This window comes from Augochlora pura, chromosome 1, assembly GCF_028453695.1.
Source record: "Augochlora pura isolate Apur16 chromosome 1, APUR_v2.2.1, whole genome shotgun sequence".
In the NCBI taxonomy this organism is placed as follows: domain Eukaryota; kingdom Metazoa; phylum Arthropoda; class Insecta; order Hymenoptera; family Halictidae; genus Augochlora; species Augochlora pura.
The window spans coordinates 6,664,112-6,685,106 of NC_135772.1; the positions used below are offsets into that span (position 1 = coordinate 6,664,112).

Consider the following 20,995-nt stretch of genomic DNA (forward strand, 5'->3'; position numbering starts at 1 on the left):
CAATCGATCGGTCGAAATTGACCGTGATCCTGCGGGACAGACGAGCGATCGGGCCGATGAACACCTCGAGAGAAATAGGATAGCGAACATGATGGGTACACCAATATGAGACCAGTGCGTGACTCGAGGCTATCAGACAGTAGTAATTCGATGGGTCGGTCTGGTTCGTTCCGGTGGGCATAATCGGACCCACGGAGTGTGCAAACAGCACACGTAGACCTCGTGCACCGGCGATGGAGCCCGAGTGTCTGGAGCCACTGAACCTGGTGATCAAGAAGGACGACGCCGAGGAGATCGAGGAAACCGCGATCGAAGCATCGTTCCGCAGGATCGACGAGGAAGAAAAGGCCGAGGAGAAGATCGAGGACAATATGACCATACTCCAGGAGGCGGTGAAGGCCAGCGAGGCGGCGGGACTGCCCACCACCGATCACAAGATCCTGACCGCGCTCTACATGATGCAAATGTCGAACATGAACGTGCCGAGGAGCGTGACGCCGCCTCCTTACGGCGCCCAGCACAATTTCGTGCAGTTGTTGGCCATGGTCGAGGCCCGACACCGCATGTGGCAACAGATGAACTGGCCGCTGCCGCAGAATTTCCACAGGAACCCGCTCGCGCTACCACAGCCCTACTTCGACGGACCGGGCTCGAACCTCGCGGAGCAACTGTGCAACACCCAGAACTCCACGCCGGCCTATCCCCTGTCCTGCACGAAACCCGAACAACCGTTGAACCACGACGCGAAGCAGCCTTATTTCAAACGGTAACACCTGCGATCTGCAGATCTCGATCCCTCTGCTCCGGGGATTCCCCGTGATCACCGTCGAACCGGTGACACGATACGGTTCTACATATACCGGGTGCTGGTGAAGTGGTCACGCTTCGTAGAGATAAATCGATGTTACCCTCGATTGTCGAGGTCCCGAGATTCCGATCGATCCTGTCCATTGTTTTCCACTTGTTCCCGGAAGTTGGTCACAGTAATCGCTCTTGACAGTACAGTAGTCTTGTTTTTCAGAATACAGCTTCGGGGAGACCCTACACATAAATACATCGAGTCTATTGTTTAAGTGTACCAATAAATATCCGAATTTAGTGAATTGAGTTTTAGTGAATAATAAACTGAATTTTAGTAAAAATCAAAACTTCTTACCACTCACTTTGCTACGTAGCCTCGAATACTCGTTGCCACACTTAATAAATCATTTCTTCGTACGTTAATCCAGATTTGTTGTTAGCGATTTATGGAGAATAATAACTTGATTTATTTCTTTCGGCAGGTCTACGGTAGAACAGAAGAATTCCACATCGCTGGTGAATCCGGACAACGGAAAGTCTGTGGATTCGTCTCAGCAGAATAACCAAGGTAAGGATCGCTTAATGAATCTGGGCATCCGTGAACAGTTTATCCAATGATTTTCACTGTAGAGGTTCACTTCTCATACCATACGTCGATGATGTTTGCACAGATAAAAAGAAACCCCATATAAAAAAGCCTTTGAACGCATTTATGCTGTACATGAAGGAGATGAGGGCGAAGGTCGTGGCTGAGTGTACCTTAAAAGAGAGTGCTGCTATCAATCAAATATTGGGAAGACGAGTAAGTAACTGGCACATATTTTTCTATCAACACTTACGAGATCTCTATTTTCGAACGCATTTGCAACAGGGCTTTGTTCTGATTTGCCGAAACAATCTTTCTCAGATTGTTTACATTTAACATATTTAACGTGTCATATTCGATCTAGACAAATTGGAAAATTATTTGTAAATGTTTGTAAAATTTTAAGAATCAGACGATTGTCCCGACGATCAATTGTTTCCAAGATGACGAGTATCGTTTTCGCCATCGGTAAAGATTAAAAAGCTTCTGATAGTAGCAACCGCATTGCCCCGACGCAAAAGCAACAGACATATGCCAAAGTCAAGATTTTCTTCTGTTTCCTCCTTTTCTGTTTTCAAACGCGTTGCCGTCATTCGATGGATTCGTGCTACAGTCTGGCCAAACAATGTCGACCGTTCAAAGCCACTTCCTCCACGATAAGTCATACCGAATCTCTAAATTCATACCTCGACGAAAGCACTGGCTTTCGCGAATGTAACGATAAGCTTTGGTAATTCTGACGGAGGGTGACGACGAGTCAGTGGCCTCGAGCGACCCAGTCGATTTCGACCGAACTGAAACTTCGAAACTAAGGAACCGAAGCAAACTAATTGACGGTTCGCAATTTCCAGCGAGTATCGAAAACGAAAATAGAAACGATAATGAAACCTATGTTCTTCGGATTGCCTTCATGCTCGGAAGCAAAATGTTGACTTGGCGACCCAGAAAATCACTATATACTGTGTTTATCATCCCCAGATGTGTAATCTGTAAAATTGCATGCGTTTCAAGTACATTCGAGGCACTGATATAAATTAGTCCCGAAAGTAAAAGATATGAGAGCATCGTAGGTGGGATCTATGGAAAAAAAAAATATGAATCGAATCTCGGCCGTAGGAGGGTGGGGGCGTCAATCGAACGGAGGGGTGGGTTTGCGACGAGGACACCGGTCGCTGGATCAAAAAAAAAAACGCTTGTACAATATTTTCGGATAAAATGTCGATAAACGTAAGAACGCGAAAAAGCGTGGAAAGGGACACGGTGCACGGCTTAATACTGTGAAACAGAGTCTGAATTTTGGGGGTATGACACGCAGTGGCACTCGCTAAGCCGGGAGGAGCAGGCGCGGTATTATGAGGCGGCCAGGCAGGAGCGCCACCTTCATCAGCAACGATATCCCGGCTGGAGTGCCAGGGATAACTACGGATACGGCAGCAAGAAGAAGAAGAGGAAGAAAGAGCGCTCCGCAGATCCCACCGGAGGTACCACTTTCCAGTGCTAGAACAGCAGGCCCTTAATAATTCATTATAATAATTCACATATAGATTACCTACTGGTTGATATTGAAACGATCAAAGTTTCTCTGTGCGTTTCATTTTTACTTACACTATTTTGTGTTCATTTGTTTATAGATTTTTTCGTTTTTATTTTCTTTTTTTCATTCAATAATAACGTTTTGTTTTTTGTTCGTTGTTGTTGGTTGGTCATCGTTACCAATTGTTTGTTGTCTTTTTTTTTCGTTATACATTTGTTTTATTCTCACTTGTTTCACGACAATATTTGATTACGTTCCTTTTCGTTCAGTTTCCATTCGTTCGTTTGTCATTCACGAGATGTTGATCTCTTGAGTTTCGATTCTGGCATAGTCACTCTTCGACGTGTACGTCGTTTTCGAATCGACGGTGAAAAAAAAAAAGAAACAAACCATAAAGCAATAAAGAAAAATGTAAACGACTGCTCTTGCGGAGCGCGCGCGCGCAGACACACACACACGTGTACGCGTCTGTACGCACCCGTACTCACGCGTCCACCGTGCTCATGTAGTACGATTGTTTCCGATTTTTTCGACTTCGATTTTGTATTGAATTATTGGATTGTCTGTTGGGGAAAAATACCTGCAGCCTCGGACTCTTGATGCGTCGGGCGCAGCAGAGGAAAAAACGGACTCTCTAGCCGCGGATCCATGCGACCATCGTTTCACGATGAATCAATTTTTGTTTGTATTTGGCCAAACTCCCTAAAGCGGTATCCGTTCACGTTTTTGAAAAGAATCGTGTATACAAAAGAAACGATCACGTACGTGGTGAAATGTGCTTCAAACGTAGAGCGACGAGTCTAGCGACGACTCGATCAAAGATCTAGGTACGGAATGTCTGGTAGAGTGAACAGGACGAAGTTGGCCCGGGAAATTGTTGAACGGGACCGCTGATCCTTGTCGGGTCTTCGACACGTATTTCTTGATGTATTGTAACCAGAGGACTATTTTACAGTCCGACGAAACGGCTGCGCTGGTTTTTCTGCTCCGACTAACGTATTATTATCTGCAATGTCTTTTGATTCATCGATCTCCTTCTAGCGTTCTCTAACATTTGACATTCGCAGCGCGATGGGTAAGTGTCGATGCAGAATGCTTTCCGTTCATTGTAAATGGATAATATGTACTAGTTGAGAGCATGAATACACTGAAAAAAGAACTTATTGCAATTATTTTGCTGTATATGTACATATACATATAGTGCTTGGCGTCTCATTAATCGTCGTAATTAATTAACCCTCATATAATGCTCAATGCAATTGACATTAAAGATCTTTCGTAGTCGTTTCCGATCACTTCGGCAAGACATAACTATTACAAAGTGGTATTCATGAATATTTATCAATTACTTTAATTATTATTATTACAGTATTTAAATACTATTTCTCTTTATCTCTGCACAATATACTTTGTTTATTATTATATTTTGCATTATACGAACATCTAAATATTTTCATTTTATTCTCATTTTATTTATAGCAACCGTCTAATGAAATTTTGAATTTTGTTTAACAATCATTTTTAACCACGAATAACAATGATCAAGTACAGAGTCAACGAGAAAATTCAAATTCATACCGATTAGTAATGATCGGAGACAACATGGGGGTTAAGAGAACGATGACTGTATTAATGAGGATATCGTGCAAATTGGACAGGTTTTGAAATTTCTGTGATCCACTGTTTTCCATTGTACATTCTTCGAAATGCTGGAATATTTGCAAAACCCTTTGTGTCCCCGTAATGATTTATTGAATTTTGTGTGGCACTCATATAAAAGAAGATGATTTGTATTGAACAATGCATTTACAGTATATTTTTTCAGTGTATAGACCAGTCGAGAATCGTCGTTCCGCTGGATGCGCGCTCAGGACAGCGGTCCGTCATGTATGTGCGGCAGAATGGCGAACGTCGTTCCTATTTATCACAATTCAACCGATGTTGTTATCGTTGTAGATCCTCTATCAGACACGCTGTACGATCTCAATATTATTCATTTGATAAACGACGAATAGCGGTGCGACCGAGGGGGAGGGGAGAATCTAGGCTGTTCTTCTAGCACTTTAAACGGAAAGTAGGGACCCCAGTGTTACCGAGATGCTAAACAAAATGGTTGCGTCGAACGCATAAACCATACGTATATATAAATATAAAGAAAGAAAACCAAGAACCACGCTTTTCCAATCGAACAGAATTTATATTTATATATATATATGTATATCTAGTTGTATATATAAACATAACAAGACATAAGGAATCTTTGAGTAACTCCGAGCAAAAGCAATCCCAGGAAAAAAAAGAAAGGAAAAGAAAATCGATCGATTGATATACCGAAAGATCCAATTAGGGTGGCGGCAGTAGCTTTAGTAAAACTCTTTTTTTTTTGTCTTCTTGATTAAAATGTTGTTTAGCCCACGGTTCATGCACAATTACAAATAGTGTTTGGTTCTCTCTCGGTAGTGGCACGCGCTAGGGCGAGAGGAACAGGCCAAGTATTATGAGTTGGCGCGACGGGAGAGACAGTTGCACATGCAGCTGTACCCTGACTGGTCTTCCCGCGCAAATACCAACCGAACTAAGAAGAGGAAGCGCAAACAAGACACAAACAGTGATCCTGGAGGTACCCACATGCCTCACTCCACACATTCTTACAGAATACTCCTCCCCCGACCCTACACCCCAACCCACCCCATTATAATACAACAGCAACAACAAGAGATTTATTGATAAACAACCCCTTCAGCAGCCCCCCTACCCCCTCATTATTACATATACTATATTATAATTATTATATACATTCTTATATTGCTACACTACATTATGTTGCATGTTTTCCCCCCGTCTTGGGGTTTTGGGTCGATATTATATTTATTATTATTATCATTATTATTATTATTATTATATATATATTCTATATAATATATATATATATAAATTATTGTTATCATGTTACGATTATATGCACACGCATATATATATATATAAATAAATATATGTATATATATATTTATATATACATATATATATACGTATATGTAACTATTCGTCCTTTTTTTTGTTCTTTATTCTGTTCTATGTGTATAAATATATATGTATATATACATATAGATATATATATATTATATATATACTCTCTTTTACTTTTCTTTTTGTCTTAGTCAAGATAAAGAATACCGTGGTAAATAGAAGTACGATCGACGAAGAAGAGATCGAAGATTATAACGGCGATACTAATCGCGTGACGCGGGCGTGCACGTACGCATGCGCACGTGCGTGTCCGGTGTGCTTTGTTCAGACAGATTTCCATTATATATAGATTGAGTATATATAACGGGAAGCATCACGTGGAAAAACACGAGCGCGCGTATTCAGTACACGTACACGCACATGAACACAGCATTTATTAATTATTAATTACGTATACAACTTTGGGGACGCTGGCCATCTTGCATTTTTACAGGGACCTACTCCGCAATCAGACAATCCTGAGCGTTTTTAATTTCCACTCAGTCTATTTCTGTTTCTATTTCTCGCTTTCCTCAGCCAGTTCTTCTAATTCTTTGTCTGTCTCTTTGTCTTTCTGTCTGCCTGTCTGTTTCCCTCTTCCACTCCCTTCTCTCTCTCTCTCTCTCTCTCTCTCTCTCTCTCTCTCTTACTTTGTGTGAATCTTCTCTTCACGTTTCCTTTTCCGTCTTTCTATCTACCTTCAATATCTTCCGTTCTTTCTGTGTTTGTCGTTTACTTTCACTCCATGCCCTATCGTTCACCTGCTCTTTTTCTCTATATGATACGCTGGTTGGTTTGAATTTATTTTTTCACTGACACCCCCTCCACCTTTGATCGTTTCAACGTTGCCTGTTTTAACCGTCTTCCTGATTGATATTTTACTTTCTTTCTAATCTTGTGCGTTCCCTCATATATATTTTTTTAATTACGGCGTTTCTTATGCTACACGAGTCCCATTTTTCTTCACCTTTTCTTTATTCGCAAATTCGGTTTTTCTAAGATCATCCTCTAGTCACTCAATTATTCTCAGTCCCGTACATGTACGAGTCTATCACGACGCTCGATCGCTCGAGCGTTCCTCTCTGTTTTCCGATTAGTTGTATATTTATATCAATTTTTTTTTTCTCTTTTTAATTTTTACTTTGACATTCGTCTCCGATATTTTTCATTGTCTAGAGGCTTGCGTTTTAATACAGATTCACGACATTAATAAGTAGCTATGATCTTTGATCGTGTTTTTTATACGCCGTTTAACGTTTTTATGCTGCATGCCATTTATACTCAGCTTGACAGAATATTTCTCTTTTTTTTACCGATATGCAGGATCCTTCTTGGAAGCCCTTTTCCAGTTAGAATCTTGTTCGTTTGTTTTTTTTTTTTAATTCATTGATCGATGGTTGGAACCATTCGATTAACGTCTTCCGAGAAGGTTCCGCGTTTCAAATATAATTATATATATGTTGCCAGTTTTCCGGGCCGTTTGAGCTTGAAAACGAAAGAAAACGATTCACGGTAGAGCAATTGCGAAACTATATTTCTGCTACTAATTTACACACGGAACAAGCTTGACGGTCGGGTAAAAATAATGTTTCCGGTGGAATGAGGGTTCATCGGCAAGCCACTGTCGTTAATCGGAAAAATCACTGCCCGTCATTAATCAGATCAAGCTCAATCGGTCGCGATCGTTCTGTTACACGCATGACTAGTTGACAAACGTCGAATTCGGTCCACGTTCTCAGTACTGTTGACCATCAGATGAACGTTGTTTTATTGTCAATTTCATGAAGTTCTTTATAACCTGATGTCGTATTTATTCAAATTTACAAAGTCCATATACGATCATTTATTACATAGCTACTGCATACGACAATAGAATTAAAATATTTAAATTAATATTTAATTTTCAAGACAAATTAGTCACTGTATGGAACATTAAAATTTCTATTGCCAAAGTTGAACAGTAGTTTTAATTTCTGTAGTTGATTGCATTAAAACGGTCGGCATTAAAAATATAACTGCAAAAAATTAATACGAATTTCATTTCAACCACGCGATTCGATTAGATTATACATACAGGATCAATATACATACTTCACCAAAGGATATTACATTAATTCTACAATATAATGGGAAAGTATTACTTGTGAAGAATTGAACGTGAATTGTCAATGTATGTCATTCGTCTGGCAAAACGTGAGAAATGTGGCAATGTATACACATGTATTTGCCACTCCCCTTTTCTAAACGAGAGAAAGAACGTCAACTGGCGGCTAATCGACGCACATTTCTCGTTTTCTAGGTAACAACATGAAGAAGTGTCGCGCCAGGTACGGATTAGATCAGCAAAGCCAGTGGTGCAAGCCGTGCAGGTACGTGTGCATCGTGTAGAGGGTTTGACTCGCTGCTTCTTGAGAGGAGAATTACATACCGTCTTGTCGACAAGCTGAGCACGCTGTTCCGGTCGCGTGTATATACGTATTCGATCTTGAGAAGTGTTGAGAAGGACCTAGAAGTCTCACGTCAGTCATGTAGTTCCACTAGAAGAAGTTACTTTATATGTGGTGAATGATGGTCGACTACTTTACGAGTTAGCTGAGCTGCTCGATCACCTTCGTGACTCCACTTCCAAGCGATCTTTAAATAATTCATTTCGATGTGCCGATTAAATAATCGGATTTGAACTGTTCCCATTGATAATCCATAAACAATCGAAGAATCGATGGATCCGAAGACTAGAGTTAACAATTTTTCTGTGGTCCCTCGAATGGATAAGGTGCTCGAGCAGGCCAAGCGACCGGATCAAGATGTAAAATACGTGGTGAATCGGGCCGTCACGTTCGAAGTAAGATACTTGCAACCCGGGCACGAATATAGTATTCTCGATGATCACCACCTCTTTATTCTAATCGTCTTCTACTCCGTTCCGTCATCCACATGTTATCGTGGAACTTGCACGTACAGTAGCTGAAACACGAGACATCTCGTACGGCGATAGCGATATTTGACGTGGAACCGCTTGATTCCGAAAGAGTACAATGTACGGAGATCGGACAAAACGATGCACCGTCAGAAAATGTGTCTTCCAAAAAGCAGAGCGTTACGTTAGGACCGTAGAGATCAGAGACACCAGGGAGAACATCCGTCTTGTTTCGTTGGATCGGTCCAACGATTGTTATCCGCTGTACTTTGCTTGTAAATATATCTCACTAGAAACCACGCTGTAGTGTTTGCCGTGGCGGCCATCTCGTCGCGAAGGCCACCCATGGTTTTTTTAGCGCCTCTAAAATAATGTTCACTGTACATTGCCGCACAGTGCGCCCGAAACGCCCTGACTCCTGGGTTTGTAAATCATATGGACCTCATTAAAGGGGCGAGAGCAAATTCCAACCACAAACGACACTGGGTTCGAGACATTCGAAGATTACGTTAGTCACTCAACTTCCGTTCCAAACCGAGAACCGAATCGGCAATTCCTTCTGTAGATTGTGATACTACCTTCAATTATTCAAGACACTTAACGGCAGTTTTAGGTAGTTAACTGGAGATAAATTGTCTACCACAAAAATAGCAGAAATCGAATTACCGTCAAATTACTTGGAGAACATCGCGGGCTATTTTTCTATCCTCTTTGTAATCGATGTGAAAATAGATACTTAATCAGTGAAAGCAAACTTGTCCCCTGCGACTCCTTTTGCTGTTTTTAGTGAAAGACAGTTCAAATAGTTTGTAATTGGAAATTATACAGTACACCGAAATAAACAGTATAAAACTTTAGAAAATACTTATTAGGACATAGTTATCACGGGAACAAATTCGGGGACACAATATATTAATAGCGCAAAGCTTTACCTGATTTATTAAACGAGATAATCTCCATTTTTTCAATGACTTTTTAACATCTCGCGGATAAGTGCAGTGACTTCTTTGGTTACTTGCAAAAAAATTGTTGAGTTGACTCCGGGAAACCACAAAACTTTCTGGATGAGCCAGTAATAATCACAGTCAGCTGTTCATGCTTCGATAATTTTAATATTACCTAAAGACGACACATTCGGTCAATTGTTATAGTAAATTCGTTCAACACGCGCGACCCTCGCGAACAATAATTAGTAGGTTGTCTCCGCAGCCAGAGTTTAGCATTACAATTCTGTCGCAAAATTCTCGAACGAATCGAAGTAGTCTTTTTGATCGTTGTCGACACAGCGGTGTCCAGGAGATGAGCACAGTGTCCAGAATATCATTATTTGCGGACATTTGGGAGACATATTTTCTGATACCAGACAGCAGAAAGATCGTTATCACGTTCGGTTACGTTCTGATTTCTCGAATCGAATCGACGTCGTTCGATGTGAGGTACCAGGAAAATCCCAATCTTCGGAAACTGATACCTGAACCAGTGAAACTTGAAATTTCTTGATTGTCGCTGGCATTTTCCTCGGAGTCTTTTTACGCTCGATCTTGAAATCGCGTCGAATCCTTTGGAACTCAAGTTACCTGGTGCCCCGACATTAGAAACGATGGTCGATGCTCGGGCTTCGCGAGAAATCTTCGCGGCGAGACTGAAGGGTTGATAGAAAACGCATAAGTCCCGAGAACTGGTTGCGATTGCGTGTGGGTGACGAGGACACGGTGTGGGATTAAGGTGGGATTAAAGTGATAACGTCGATGCGTCGAGCGCCCCTTTAATGGCTGGTGGTTGGTTTTGGCAGCCCAGTGGAGCATGGAGCGGGGATGGGCATCCACGCGAGCATAATCCATCACGGTGTGGGAAGTAGCGCGGGGGCAGGGGTCGGGGCTGGAGGCGGTGGAGGGACGGTAGGGGCACCGACTGCCCCCCCAAACACCAACACTGCCTCCAATGCCTCCTCGCCTCAGCAAGAACCCACTTATGTTAATCTCTAGTCAAGCCTATCGCCTCCCTTCTACTGCAACACTTCTTCTTAAACAGTGGTCAGTCCCGACTTAAACCTACGGGATCGCTAGCCCTCACTATCGTCAGCCAACTCTGCTCGTTGACCCCGGCAATCTATCGCGAAAAGGAAGGTGGAATAAACGATTCGAGAAACGGTTGAAGGAATTTTATCATATCAATGACCGTGTACTGTTGGCTGCGAATACGAGCGGGGATGGCATAGTGAGCGGCCCAGCGACGCCCTAATGCTCGCATTGTTTCTCATTGTTGTGGCTCTTTGCAGCTTATTATTGTTCTTTGATTTACCCTCGTTTAGTTGGACTTTACTCAGTGTTGCCCTTAGCATGGCTGGTCTGTAATACATATGATACATATGATATATACATATATGTATATATATATTCTATATATATCGTGTATGTTGATCTATATATACAATATATATATATATACTTTCTTTTAAATATATGTATATATAAATATATACATGTCTTTTTACGTACGTCTTATATACTGTTTAACGTGTAACCAGATTTTACTTGTTCTCTCTTTCTTTTCTTATTTTTTTTTTTTTAATTTTTATTACGTTCTTTTTTCTTGTTATTTTTATTGTTTAAGTTGCATTTATTTCCTCGGTTCGGAACGTTTGGCATATATACATAGACAAGTATTGAACGATTAATCTATTATATATTTTGTGAGTCTGATTTTTTTTTGATGGCATGGCAGCTCGTCACGGTTCACGACGATCATATTATATGTTGTAACCGGATTATGTGTTTACCTTCTCTAGTACGTGGACATTCCATTGGTTTTTCTTTACATTTATCTTTTTCTCGTTGTTTTTCCTTCGTTTGGACTTTGTCGCTCGGACAGTCTTTTTGTTTTTTCCGCTCAGTTTTACTCATTGTGTTGTCGTAACTGTTAAATAGTCGCGCGTAGTCGTTGAATCTCGACCGCGAGGGCGATCTTCCTGGACAACCGGAAGTCGGCCGTGTTCGAACCTTGGCCAGACCAAGTCTCGGCGAAGCTCTCAAGTCGTTGGTCGAAATTGAAATTTTGCCATCCGATTCGCGCGGTCTCGGCGGACGATGATATGCCGCGAGTTTCCTTGCGCTTCACAGAAGCTTGGAAAATCATTGCGTTGATTCGTGCTGTTCCAATTATTTCAGACGGAAAGAATTATTCCTCCCAGTCGTCGTTGCGCGATCCCTAGAATATCAACCACGCATTGAACCAAAGTTTTTTGACTTAGTAAACATGCATTTGTCTTGGCGATAGTTAAAGTTTGCTAGATTAAAAAGTAATACAATTTTTAACAGACCGTCAATCAAACTGTACTATTTTTAGAAATATTTCTTACCGTAAGACATACGTCATTTTTATAGAAATCACACTAATTCTATATTACCATAGATTAATTTACACCTACGAATTGAGCGTACACATACCAAAACTGATATTTAAAGCAGTTAAGAGAAGTTGATTGACTTGTTCTGCCCATAATTTCTGTCTGCAGAACTTGCTTAGGGTAGTTTTTTAATAAAAACTTTTAGTAATCCTTCAATTTTACAAATTAATAAGGCATATGTACAAAACTTGCAGTCGTTACTTCGTCAAGAAACTGTTCGTTAATTAATCAAATTTCTTATCGTTACGATATTCTCATTCTTTGGAGCATTAGCAAATAAAGCAAATAATTATGTAATACAAAGTATCCTACTTTTAAGCGACGAGGTACGTAAAACTGTGAGATTGCAATGGGTATGTAATGGCGGCTTCCGATGAGAAGTTTCGAGAATAAGGATCGTCACTGAGAGAAACCAATCGATTGATGGAAAACAGCACGAATCAGTTTCTGTTGGAATATGCAGAGTTGCATCTAACGCTTGATTCCAGACGTGCCCGCGAAACTCATACAAGTCGACGTCCCGTCCAAGAACCGTTTCATATTCACGCAAAAAGACAGTCTAATTCAACTGGCTAAGAGATGAATAATGAGAGCCAATGGCAGAGCGATTGAATGTCTCGACTGCGATGCAGTTACCACACGAGGTCGGTCGGGAACTCACTTTTCGGGAACTTTGCAGTAGCTTTCCTTCGTTCTCGCGAATCACGATAACGAAAAGATGCTAAATTCTTTGTCGCGCGTCTCTCTTTCTCTATCTCTTTCTTTTCTATATTTCTTCTCCCCGTTTACTTTCTCTTTCGATTTGGCCATACGGAGAGGAAAACACGCGGATATCGACCATGAAAGTTCCAATTTCCACGTAACATCCATTCGATCTGAATCGCGCTGCAGCTCGGTCGCGATCGTTTTGTCCAGCAAGCTTCCATAGCGATCGAGTCGATTTTGAACCGCGTGACTTTCTGTTGTTTGTTGCTCGAGACACGTAGTTCTCGTCTGCGGATGATAAAACATCGTTCCCCATTCCACAACCACCCCCCACCCAGCCCACCTTGTGCCCCGACATATTTCAATTGTTTTTATTCAAACTTTCGTTTTCCACGTATACGTTTATTACACAGTTATTTGCTTGTTACATACGTCCGAACGTTTTGAGCATGGCATTTGCAGCGAGTGATCCGTGTCGAATAAGTAAAACCCAAGCTGGTCGCGCGGAAGTGCTTGGAACGGGCTACAGTTGAGGCTGGAGGCGTTGACGTGAATCGTCTGGAAGTCGAGGTCTCTGCACCGAGTTCACGCGTTAGCTTCACGAGCATAAAATGTACGCCGTGACCTCGTGCGATTTGAAACTTCCGTCTCAACTGTGCTAAAGATGACAATCTCTCCAACAAATCGAATGTAAAACCCGCAAGAAAGTTTCAAGTAGATACTTCCGCGCAGCCAGGCTTGCAACGACTACGAGTGAAAGCATGTTCTTTTAGTTGGTAATCATTCTGAATGTAACCTTACTCGATGGATGGAACGTTGCTCCCCGAGCCGACCGAGCGGAAAGACACACTGTTTGTCCTTGGGGGCACGGGGTCAACGTTGAATCCCGCGATAACCATCAGCAGAAGACGTTCCCCAGAAGGCTAAACTAATTCGTTATCGATTGTTCGCAGACGTAAGAAGAAATGTATCAGATACATGGGGGAGGGAGGAGACGGCGACGGCGAAGGTGACGGCGAAGGCGAGGACGATCATTCGGAGGACAACCTGGGCAGCGTGGGGGAGGCAGGCACTCCCGAAGAGGACGAGTCTCTGAGCAGTCCCGGGGGTTTGTCCGCGTTGTCTAGTCTGGCCAGTCCGTCGCTGGTGTTACCGTCGCCCTCGAGTCTGGCCAGCCCGTGCCCGTGCCCTCTGACGCCCCCGGTACCGCCTCCGCCCCTGTCCAGCAACCCGAACAGCCAGCAGCACAACCAGCCGGCGCAGCTGCCGCCCCCGCACCGCAACCCAGTCGGCACGAACCCGCACGACATCAACAATCCCCTTAGCGTGAACCAACTGACCGGACAGTGTATAAAGAGTGAAGTGGTGCCGGCACCGTCTGGCACGTCTAATCCGGCGATCAGTGTTACGTAGCCCCGGCCGGACCCACGTGACAAGACTGTTGCAATACACCGTGTCATCCGCAGGGTCCGTGTACGTGTACAGACGGGAAGTACGGTGATGGTCGCCACGGCCATTCGGGGAACAGAAAAAGCGGCGGCGTGCTGGCTGATCTTCGTCGTGATCCTACACGAGCCGGGAAGATATCCTCTACGCGACAAAGTCATTTCGGGAAACTGGTCGTAGGGTTCGATCACGACGACGGTCCGTGGAGTTTCCGGGTCCATGACACGTCGAGTCTTCGAGGATAGGGACGACCTTCGGGCGGACACACTGGGAAGTTGGACCGGTCGCTGGGAGTCTCGAGTCAGCTCGACTGAACGTTGGATTCACGAGTAATTGTGTCCGGGCCTCGCCGCGCTCGTTCACCAGGTTTTACGCCCGGTGGCTCGGCTGCAGTGTCGGTCACCGCGCAACGGACGTTCATGCGTGTAACGGAAGAACGAACGAACAAATAATACGAGAAACACGAACAAATTGAAGATGAGAAATACTCAGGACCAAGTGTCTGGCTGTAGTCACCCGCTCGAGGAAATTCTGCGTGCTAGAGAAATTAAGAGCATCTGTGGTGGTTTCTTGCTTGCATGGGTCTGTGCGATAGGGAGAGGGAGAAAGAGAGCGAGAGAGAGAGAGAGAGAGAGAGAGAGAAAGCGAGAAAGAAAGCTAGTGCAAGAGTAAGTAAGGGTATAGGTAGGTGAGAAGATGCGCGTGACACAGCTTGTAGTCCTTGTTACGTTGTGATGCCAATGACTGAGAGGTCATGTTCCTGTGCCAGGTACTATATTCTATAAAGTAATTATACCGCAGACGTATAAGCTAAAGGTAACATGAGCAGAATACGTGAGAATGTGAGAGAAAGACAGCGTGAACGTAACATGTGCGACAGGAAGGGAGAAAGAAACTGGACGGTGGTGAATGAAAGTGGGAATGCGAGAAAGAGAGAAATTGAGAGAAAGAGAGAGAGAGAGAGATTGAGAGAAAGAATGAGAGATAGATAGATAGAAAGAGGATCGAAGACGATGATGAGTCGTAGAGCGAGACATTTTATTGTCATTCATTTATTCGACCTCACGGTGTCAAGATACCTATCTTCTGTATGTAATTTGTTATTTTTTTAAAAGTCTATACACATTGCGATTAATTAGCGTGTAAGATCTCTTTTGTTTAAGCCCCCCATACTTTTAGATCGCGGCCCCTTGCCCTCCTTTCACCGAAAAATTTTCGATTATATCTGATCTTCGTCGTTGCATTCTTGTACGAACCATCCTTTCTGCATTCGACGATCATGGTCGACAATGAGATTAATCTGCTAAAAGTCAAAGTCACTTCGACGAACGACTCGGTGATCTAGAACATGACCGATTCGTTTGACTTTCGATGCTACCGTAACGTGATCGACGAATGAAACGCAATCGTAGGATTTATTCGCGGGAGCTTTGCAATCAATAAAACGCGTCCCGATCCGTGGATCTCCATCGCATAATATAATAAACGGAGCTGTCTAGGTGAAATCTCAGGAATAATCTGTCCAAACTCGAAATCGAAGACCGAAATCCTTCGTGAACGATCATCATCCTTTCGAAAAGTAACATCGGTGATTCTTGTTTTGTTCTTCTTTGGTTTTCTCGTATCTGAGAGGATCGACATCGTCGATGATCGAGAGAATGATCGAATATCCGAGACAATAACCACGGGCGAAAAAAAGAGACTGTTCCGAGCGTCGAACGCGTAATCGAGAGCTTCCATTTAGAATCGTGTGTCCGGGAGGTCGCGTTCAATTGGATCCGTCTTCACCGTTGATCGTTCACGATCGAGAAAGAAGGAAACACGTTTCATTATTTATCGGGCGTCATTGTCGCGCGAGCGAGGATAAGCTTTTTCACGCGGAATCACCTATCCCCTCCAGCGGACTTCGTATTCTTTACCTATACCGTCGATCTTCCCGCCGTAAATCTATCTAGAGCATCGAACAATCCGAATACGTTCTTTGTAACTTCTCTTTCTTTTCTTGAATTTCCTCTTTAAGGTAAGATCGTTAAGGTGCGCGGAAATGGGCGAAACGTCTCGAATGAGAAATATTAATATGGTTACGTAAGAAGAAATTATGATTATAAAATTACCATGCTTCGTTTCGAGTGAGTTTTATTTGAAAGTCGTCGAAACAACTGTCTCGAATAGGCCTTTATGCGAATAAAGTTGTTGTAGACGAAAATTCGATGAAACCATTCGGCAAACGTTTCGCCCATTGTCCAGCTGTTTACGAGAAACTCGAATTTGTCAAAAGTGTGCGAAACGTGTAACGAGGAACGCGATGAATCATTATCGGACTACGGATGTTTATGCAGCCGAAGGAGCATCTTGATACGAGATATTTTAACAGAAATTTAATTTCGCTTTTAAAAGTTTTGTTGTGTTACGTGAAATGCGTACGTTATGAATATAAGATTTTAATAGATGTTTTATGTTATCGTATTGTGCGTAAATGTCCGAAGTCTAATTAGCAACATTTAGTGAATTGTAAAAATTATACAAATTTGGAAGCGGATCAGGAAAAACAATCTAGCGCCATTGGAATTCAAAGAATTCGGATCTTTTAGGGATATGGTCTTCCGACCACGCAGTTAAGAATCATCGAACACCAGCTAGCGTCGCTTGCATCGCTTCCTTATCTTTCCATCTTTTATCTGTTTGTGATTTCGTTTTACAATTCTTTTCTTTTTTTTTTTGTAATTAATCGTCGCCCGTCTCGACGATTTCTCTTGCAAATTTTGCGGAAGCGGCAATACTATTTGTTGTTATAGCAGAGAAAATAAAGCGATAAATTTGTCAGAATCGTGCACCGATTCAGTTTCTCTTAATGTGCATTTTATTTTCTCTATTTTGGAACCTTGTTACTATGGAATAAATGTACGAAAGAGTCGAAGATTGTACGTCACCTACGACGGTTTCTTCCTTAGTTTACTTCTACGCTTAAAATTCTAATCGTAGAAAATAAAATTCGGACGGAAACAGGCGAATCGTCCACGTAATTTTACGTGGAATTATTACTGTCATGATTTTCCTGCTAGAAATTCTAATTTTTCTATCTAATCTGTCGTTCCTATAGAGAATTTTAAGTTTTGTTAGCTTGTTTTCATTCCGATCGGATCGTTTAATTACTTCACGAGAAGCCTGTGCCCGTTGCAGCGCGCAAATCAAATTGTTAAATGATAAATCTGGCGCAGCCAGTTCGTTCGCATTGGTTAAATTAATTGCCGTTTTGTCGCACGAATTCTCGATGCAATCTGACTCCTCTCCCTCGCCACATTATTCCCTCTATTAATTGATGGACCAAAAGGAAACACGTAAGGATGTCGAAGAACGAAAAGAAAAAGACAAAAGATCGAGTCAAGCAATAGAGAAATTCGATGAAAAAGAAATTTGTTTTGGTGCGTTTGCGTTAAGGAACAGCTTTTGTACATAAAATAAATACATTTTAAGGTGCATTTGTTGCGTCGAATGGGAAAGTGCAATGGAGGACTTTGATGATGATGATAATGATGATAATGATGATGACGATGATAATGATGATGACGATGACGATGATATGATGGTGATGATGATGATGATGATGATGATGACGATGATGACAATGATGATAATGATGATAACGATGATGAGACAATGATAATCGTTCGAAAAGGAAACGAGCATGGAAGACAAAAGAGTGTTTTAACGCGAAAAGGAGCAGACGAGTATGAACGTGAGTGCATGTATGCGTGAGACAGAGAGCAAAGACAAGAAGAAATTTTAGCGATGCGTTCTCCTCTTTATTTCAGCATTTTCTTTCTGTTTCTTTCATTTTTTTCTTTTCCTATGTTCATTCGTAATCTTCACAACCACCCATTCCCGCCCCGAAAGCCCTTTTGAACCACGACTGAGCTAAAACACGATGTCTGTATAGCGAGAACTTAAGATAAAACCTGTAAACGCGTCAATGAAACAGTAAACTGAACGTGCCATAACGACATCATGCCAATATTATTGATAATACATATTTTTTACAATTAACGCTTCGTTCCCGAGTTCGTTCTGTCAGTGATCAAGGCGTGCATTCTTGTCGCTTCGTTCTTTTTCCGTGTTTTTACGTGTTATCTCCCTTATTCGCCTTGTTGCTTCTCGATCGAAGGTTTTTAACTGAAATACTCTGAGAATCTTGTACGCGAGTGAAAGTGATAATTTAAAAACATTTCATTTGCGAGTAGAAGCGATATCCGTTTAACGCATCCTTTGGTTACAAGAAGAATATTTTTAAAAAAGGGCTCTGAGATCGTTGGCACGACTAAATTCTTTGCGAAGAGTAGCTGTTTATAAAATTCTTGTAGCTGAGATAGTTTCCAAGTATATACAAAATGGAAGAATCATGACCGATGAGATCTTCTTTTTACTAAAGTTACATGAAAAATCATTAAATTTTATTTCAACCTGTTTAGATTTAAAATACGTAACATTTGTCATCGGAACAAATCATATTTAAACAGCGTCGACTTAAATACAGTAAAGTCTGGAGGAGACGAAAATACTAAGAGCTTGCCAAATTTATCATTTCATTTTTGGAACAAGATTGATAATTACTTTCCAAACGAAATACTCTGAACGCTATCCAAATCATCAGAGTTCACCGTCAAACTTGGAAATTTTGATAGATGTAAATCCGATTTAAATGAAATACTTACCATTACCGCAGACTCGAAATAGACCTCTTTACGATCTTTATGTTCGATCAAGCCAAGCGCGTTTTCAATATTCTCAAGAGAGATTCTTCAGGAAACGTTCGCTGCGAGCTTCCCAAGAATTAAACAAGTTATAGGACTATGAAACACGATAAAAGGAGATCGATCGGTCGAGAAGCCGAGGCAGCAAACGAGTAAGTACGGGCAAGGACGACCACCGATTCACGAAGATGAGCGCGCGCGCGAGGAAGGGACTACCGGATAGTACTGACAGACGTTAGCCACAAAGAAAAGACTATTAAATCCGTGCGATGTATTATTCCGAGTGTGTTGCGTGTGTGCGTGAGTGCGGGTGTGTGCATGAGACGACGATCACTGTTGTACGAGGAGCCGGGTTGCGGGGGCAGAGATACCCGGCGTACACGCTGGATGCATTTAAACGCATTTCTTCGCTGGACATTGCATCGAGCCTGCCGATAGCGACGAAGAATAGTAATAGAAACTTCGGGAAACTTCACTCGACTTCTCAACGTTTCTTCAGTAATTCCGCAAACGTTTCTTGTCGGTATTTTTAACCCTGCCGAGGCCTTTGGCTTAGCTGAACGAACACCGGGATTGTAGAAAAGACAGTTCCAACAGTAAACACTTCAAAGTTTCAAGAAAACTTCTACTTGGACGAGAAAGTTAATTTATGTTGACACTTGTTCTGGTTTGGCCCGTTTCCGTGTCTGATCACACGAATCAGTTGGTTGTGTTACGTTACTTGATTTAGAATAGATCAATGGGACAGACGCGTAGATTTAAAATTATAATATAATAGCAGCAACTTCCGGAACATATTTGAATTGTTAAGGAATTGGCAGCAGGGTTCTAATATATCAATAACGATGCAGCGAGAGTTTTTATACCATGGAACCGTAAATCGAAATTTATAACGTTTCAAATGCTTTCTATGTTAATTTTCTGGAAATCAATCTTGAACATTTTCAAAATGCTGACGTCGGCGAAGCAATGTTTAATTTATGGCTCCACGAGTTTCGTTGCATTTATATAGTTTAAATCATTTCCGGAGAATTCTCGAGAATGTCCAGGTTCGTTAACAATTTTTCGTTGAAGATGTCCTTCACCTCGACTCTGCCCTGGGAACTCGGATCATTAGTTCACTTTTGCGAGTAATAAGACGACGTCACGAGGGTGGTCCGTTTTGGTCCCCACCGATGGTCAAGGACGAGGAAGCTGTTCTCACGATTCGTTCTCGTGCGACACAACAAAACGGAAAAGGGTGTAGCGGAACAAAATACGGTAGCTAGAAGACTATTCGACGTGGTACAGCTTCCGAGATCCAAGTAAACACGGCCTACAGACCGCAGTAGACGTCATCGAATCGCTCGAGTAAGCCTAACCGCGGCTGATCGCGAAACATCTTGCAGGACGACAGGAACCGATTTCGATTCCAGTCGCGGCCAGGCTCGTCTCGCGTTAAAGGGAGTGCTTGTAACATATTGTAAAGTATCACCGACAGTTTTCAGCTGCGTTGTACAGTGTTTTCTAAGTATCTAGTTTATAGCGTGTAATTGAAGACACATTGTATTTACACTAATAAGTGATCTGTATCAAATTCATTCTCGTATAACCTGTATCTCCTACTCATGTAGATGCTAAAAGTGATTTGTGTCATAAAGAAACCTATAAATAAAATTAGCAATTTGAGAATGTTGTCGAGCGCGTCGATTCATTTTGTACGCCCACCTATGGCCACTTTAATGGAAACATGATCTCTACCAAATTTACTCTTGTCTTTATCATTAATTCCATAATGTCTTTTAAATTCACGCCATCCACGCTCGCTTAAAAGCGGCGAATCCAAAGTCTGTCCAACGAGATGAGA

General features: G+C 42.0%; 1 protein-coding gene across 8 annotated transcripts in view; it reads left to right on the top strand.

Annotated features, from left to right (window-relative positions):
* The window catches only part of LOC144478604 (protein pangolin, isoforms A/H/I/S), a 329,927-nt gene extending 309,118 nt beyond the window's left edge, over positions 1-20,809 (top strand). For 4 of the 8 annotated variants that reach the window (XM_078196685.1, XM_078196694.1, XM_078196632.1 and 1 more), the window contains 5 exons: positions 1,284-1,369; positions 1,473-1,603; positions 2,703-2,868; positions 8,227-8,296; positions 13,909-20,809. In XM_078196685.1, the coding sequence (XP_078052811.1) occupies positions 1,284-1,369; positions 1,473-1,603; positions 2,703-2,868; positions 8,227-8,296; positions 13,909-14,368 (913 nt within the window). In that variant the 3' untranslated portion in view covers positions 14,369-20,809. Of the gene's footprint in view, positions 1-1,283; positions 1,370-1,472; positions 1,604-2,702; positions 2,869-5,360; positions 5,542-8,226; positions 8,297-10,636; positions 10,878-13,908 lie in introns of those variants that run through there. The other 4 variants (XM_078196658.1, XM_078196667.1, XM_078196641.1 and 1 more) reach the window with 4 other exon arrangements.
* The last annotated feature ends 186 nt before the right edge of the window (positions 20,810-20,995 follow it).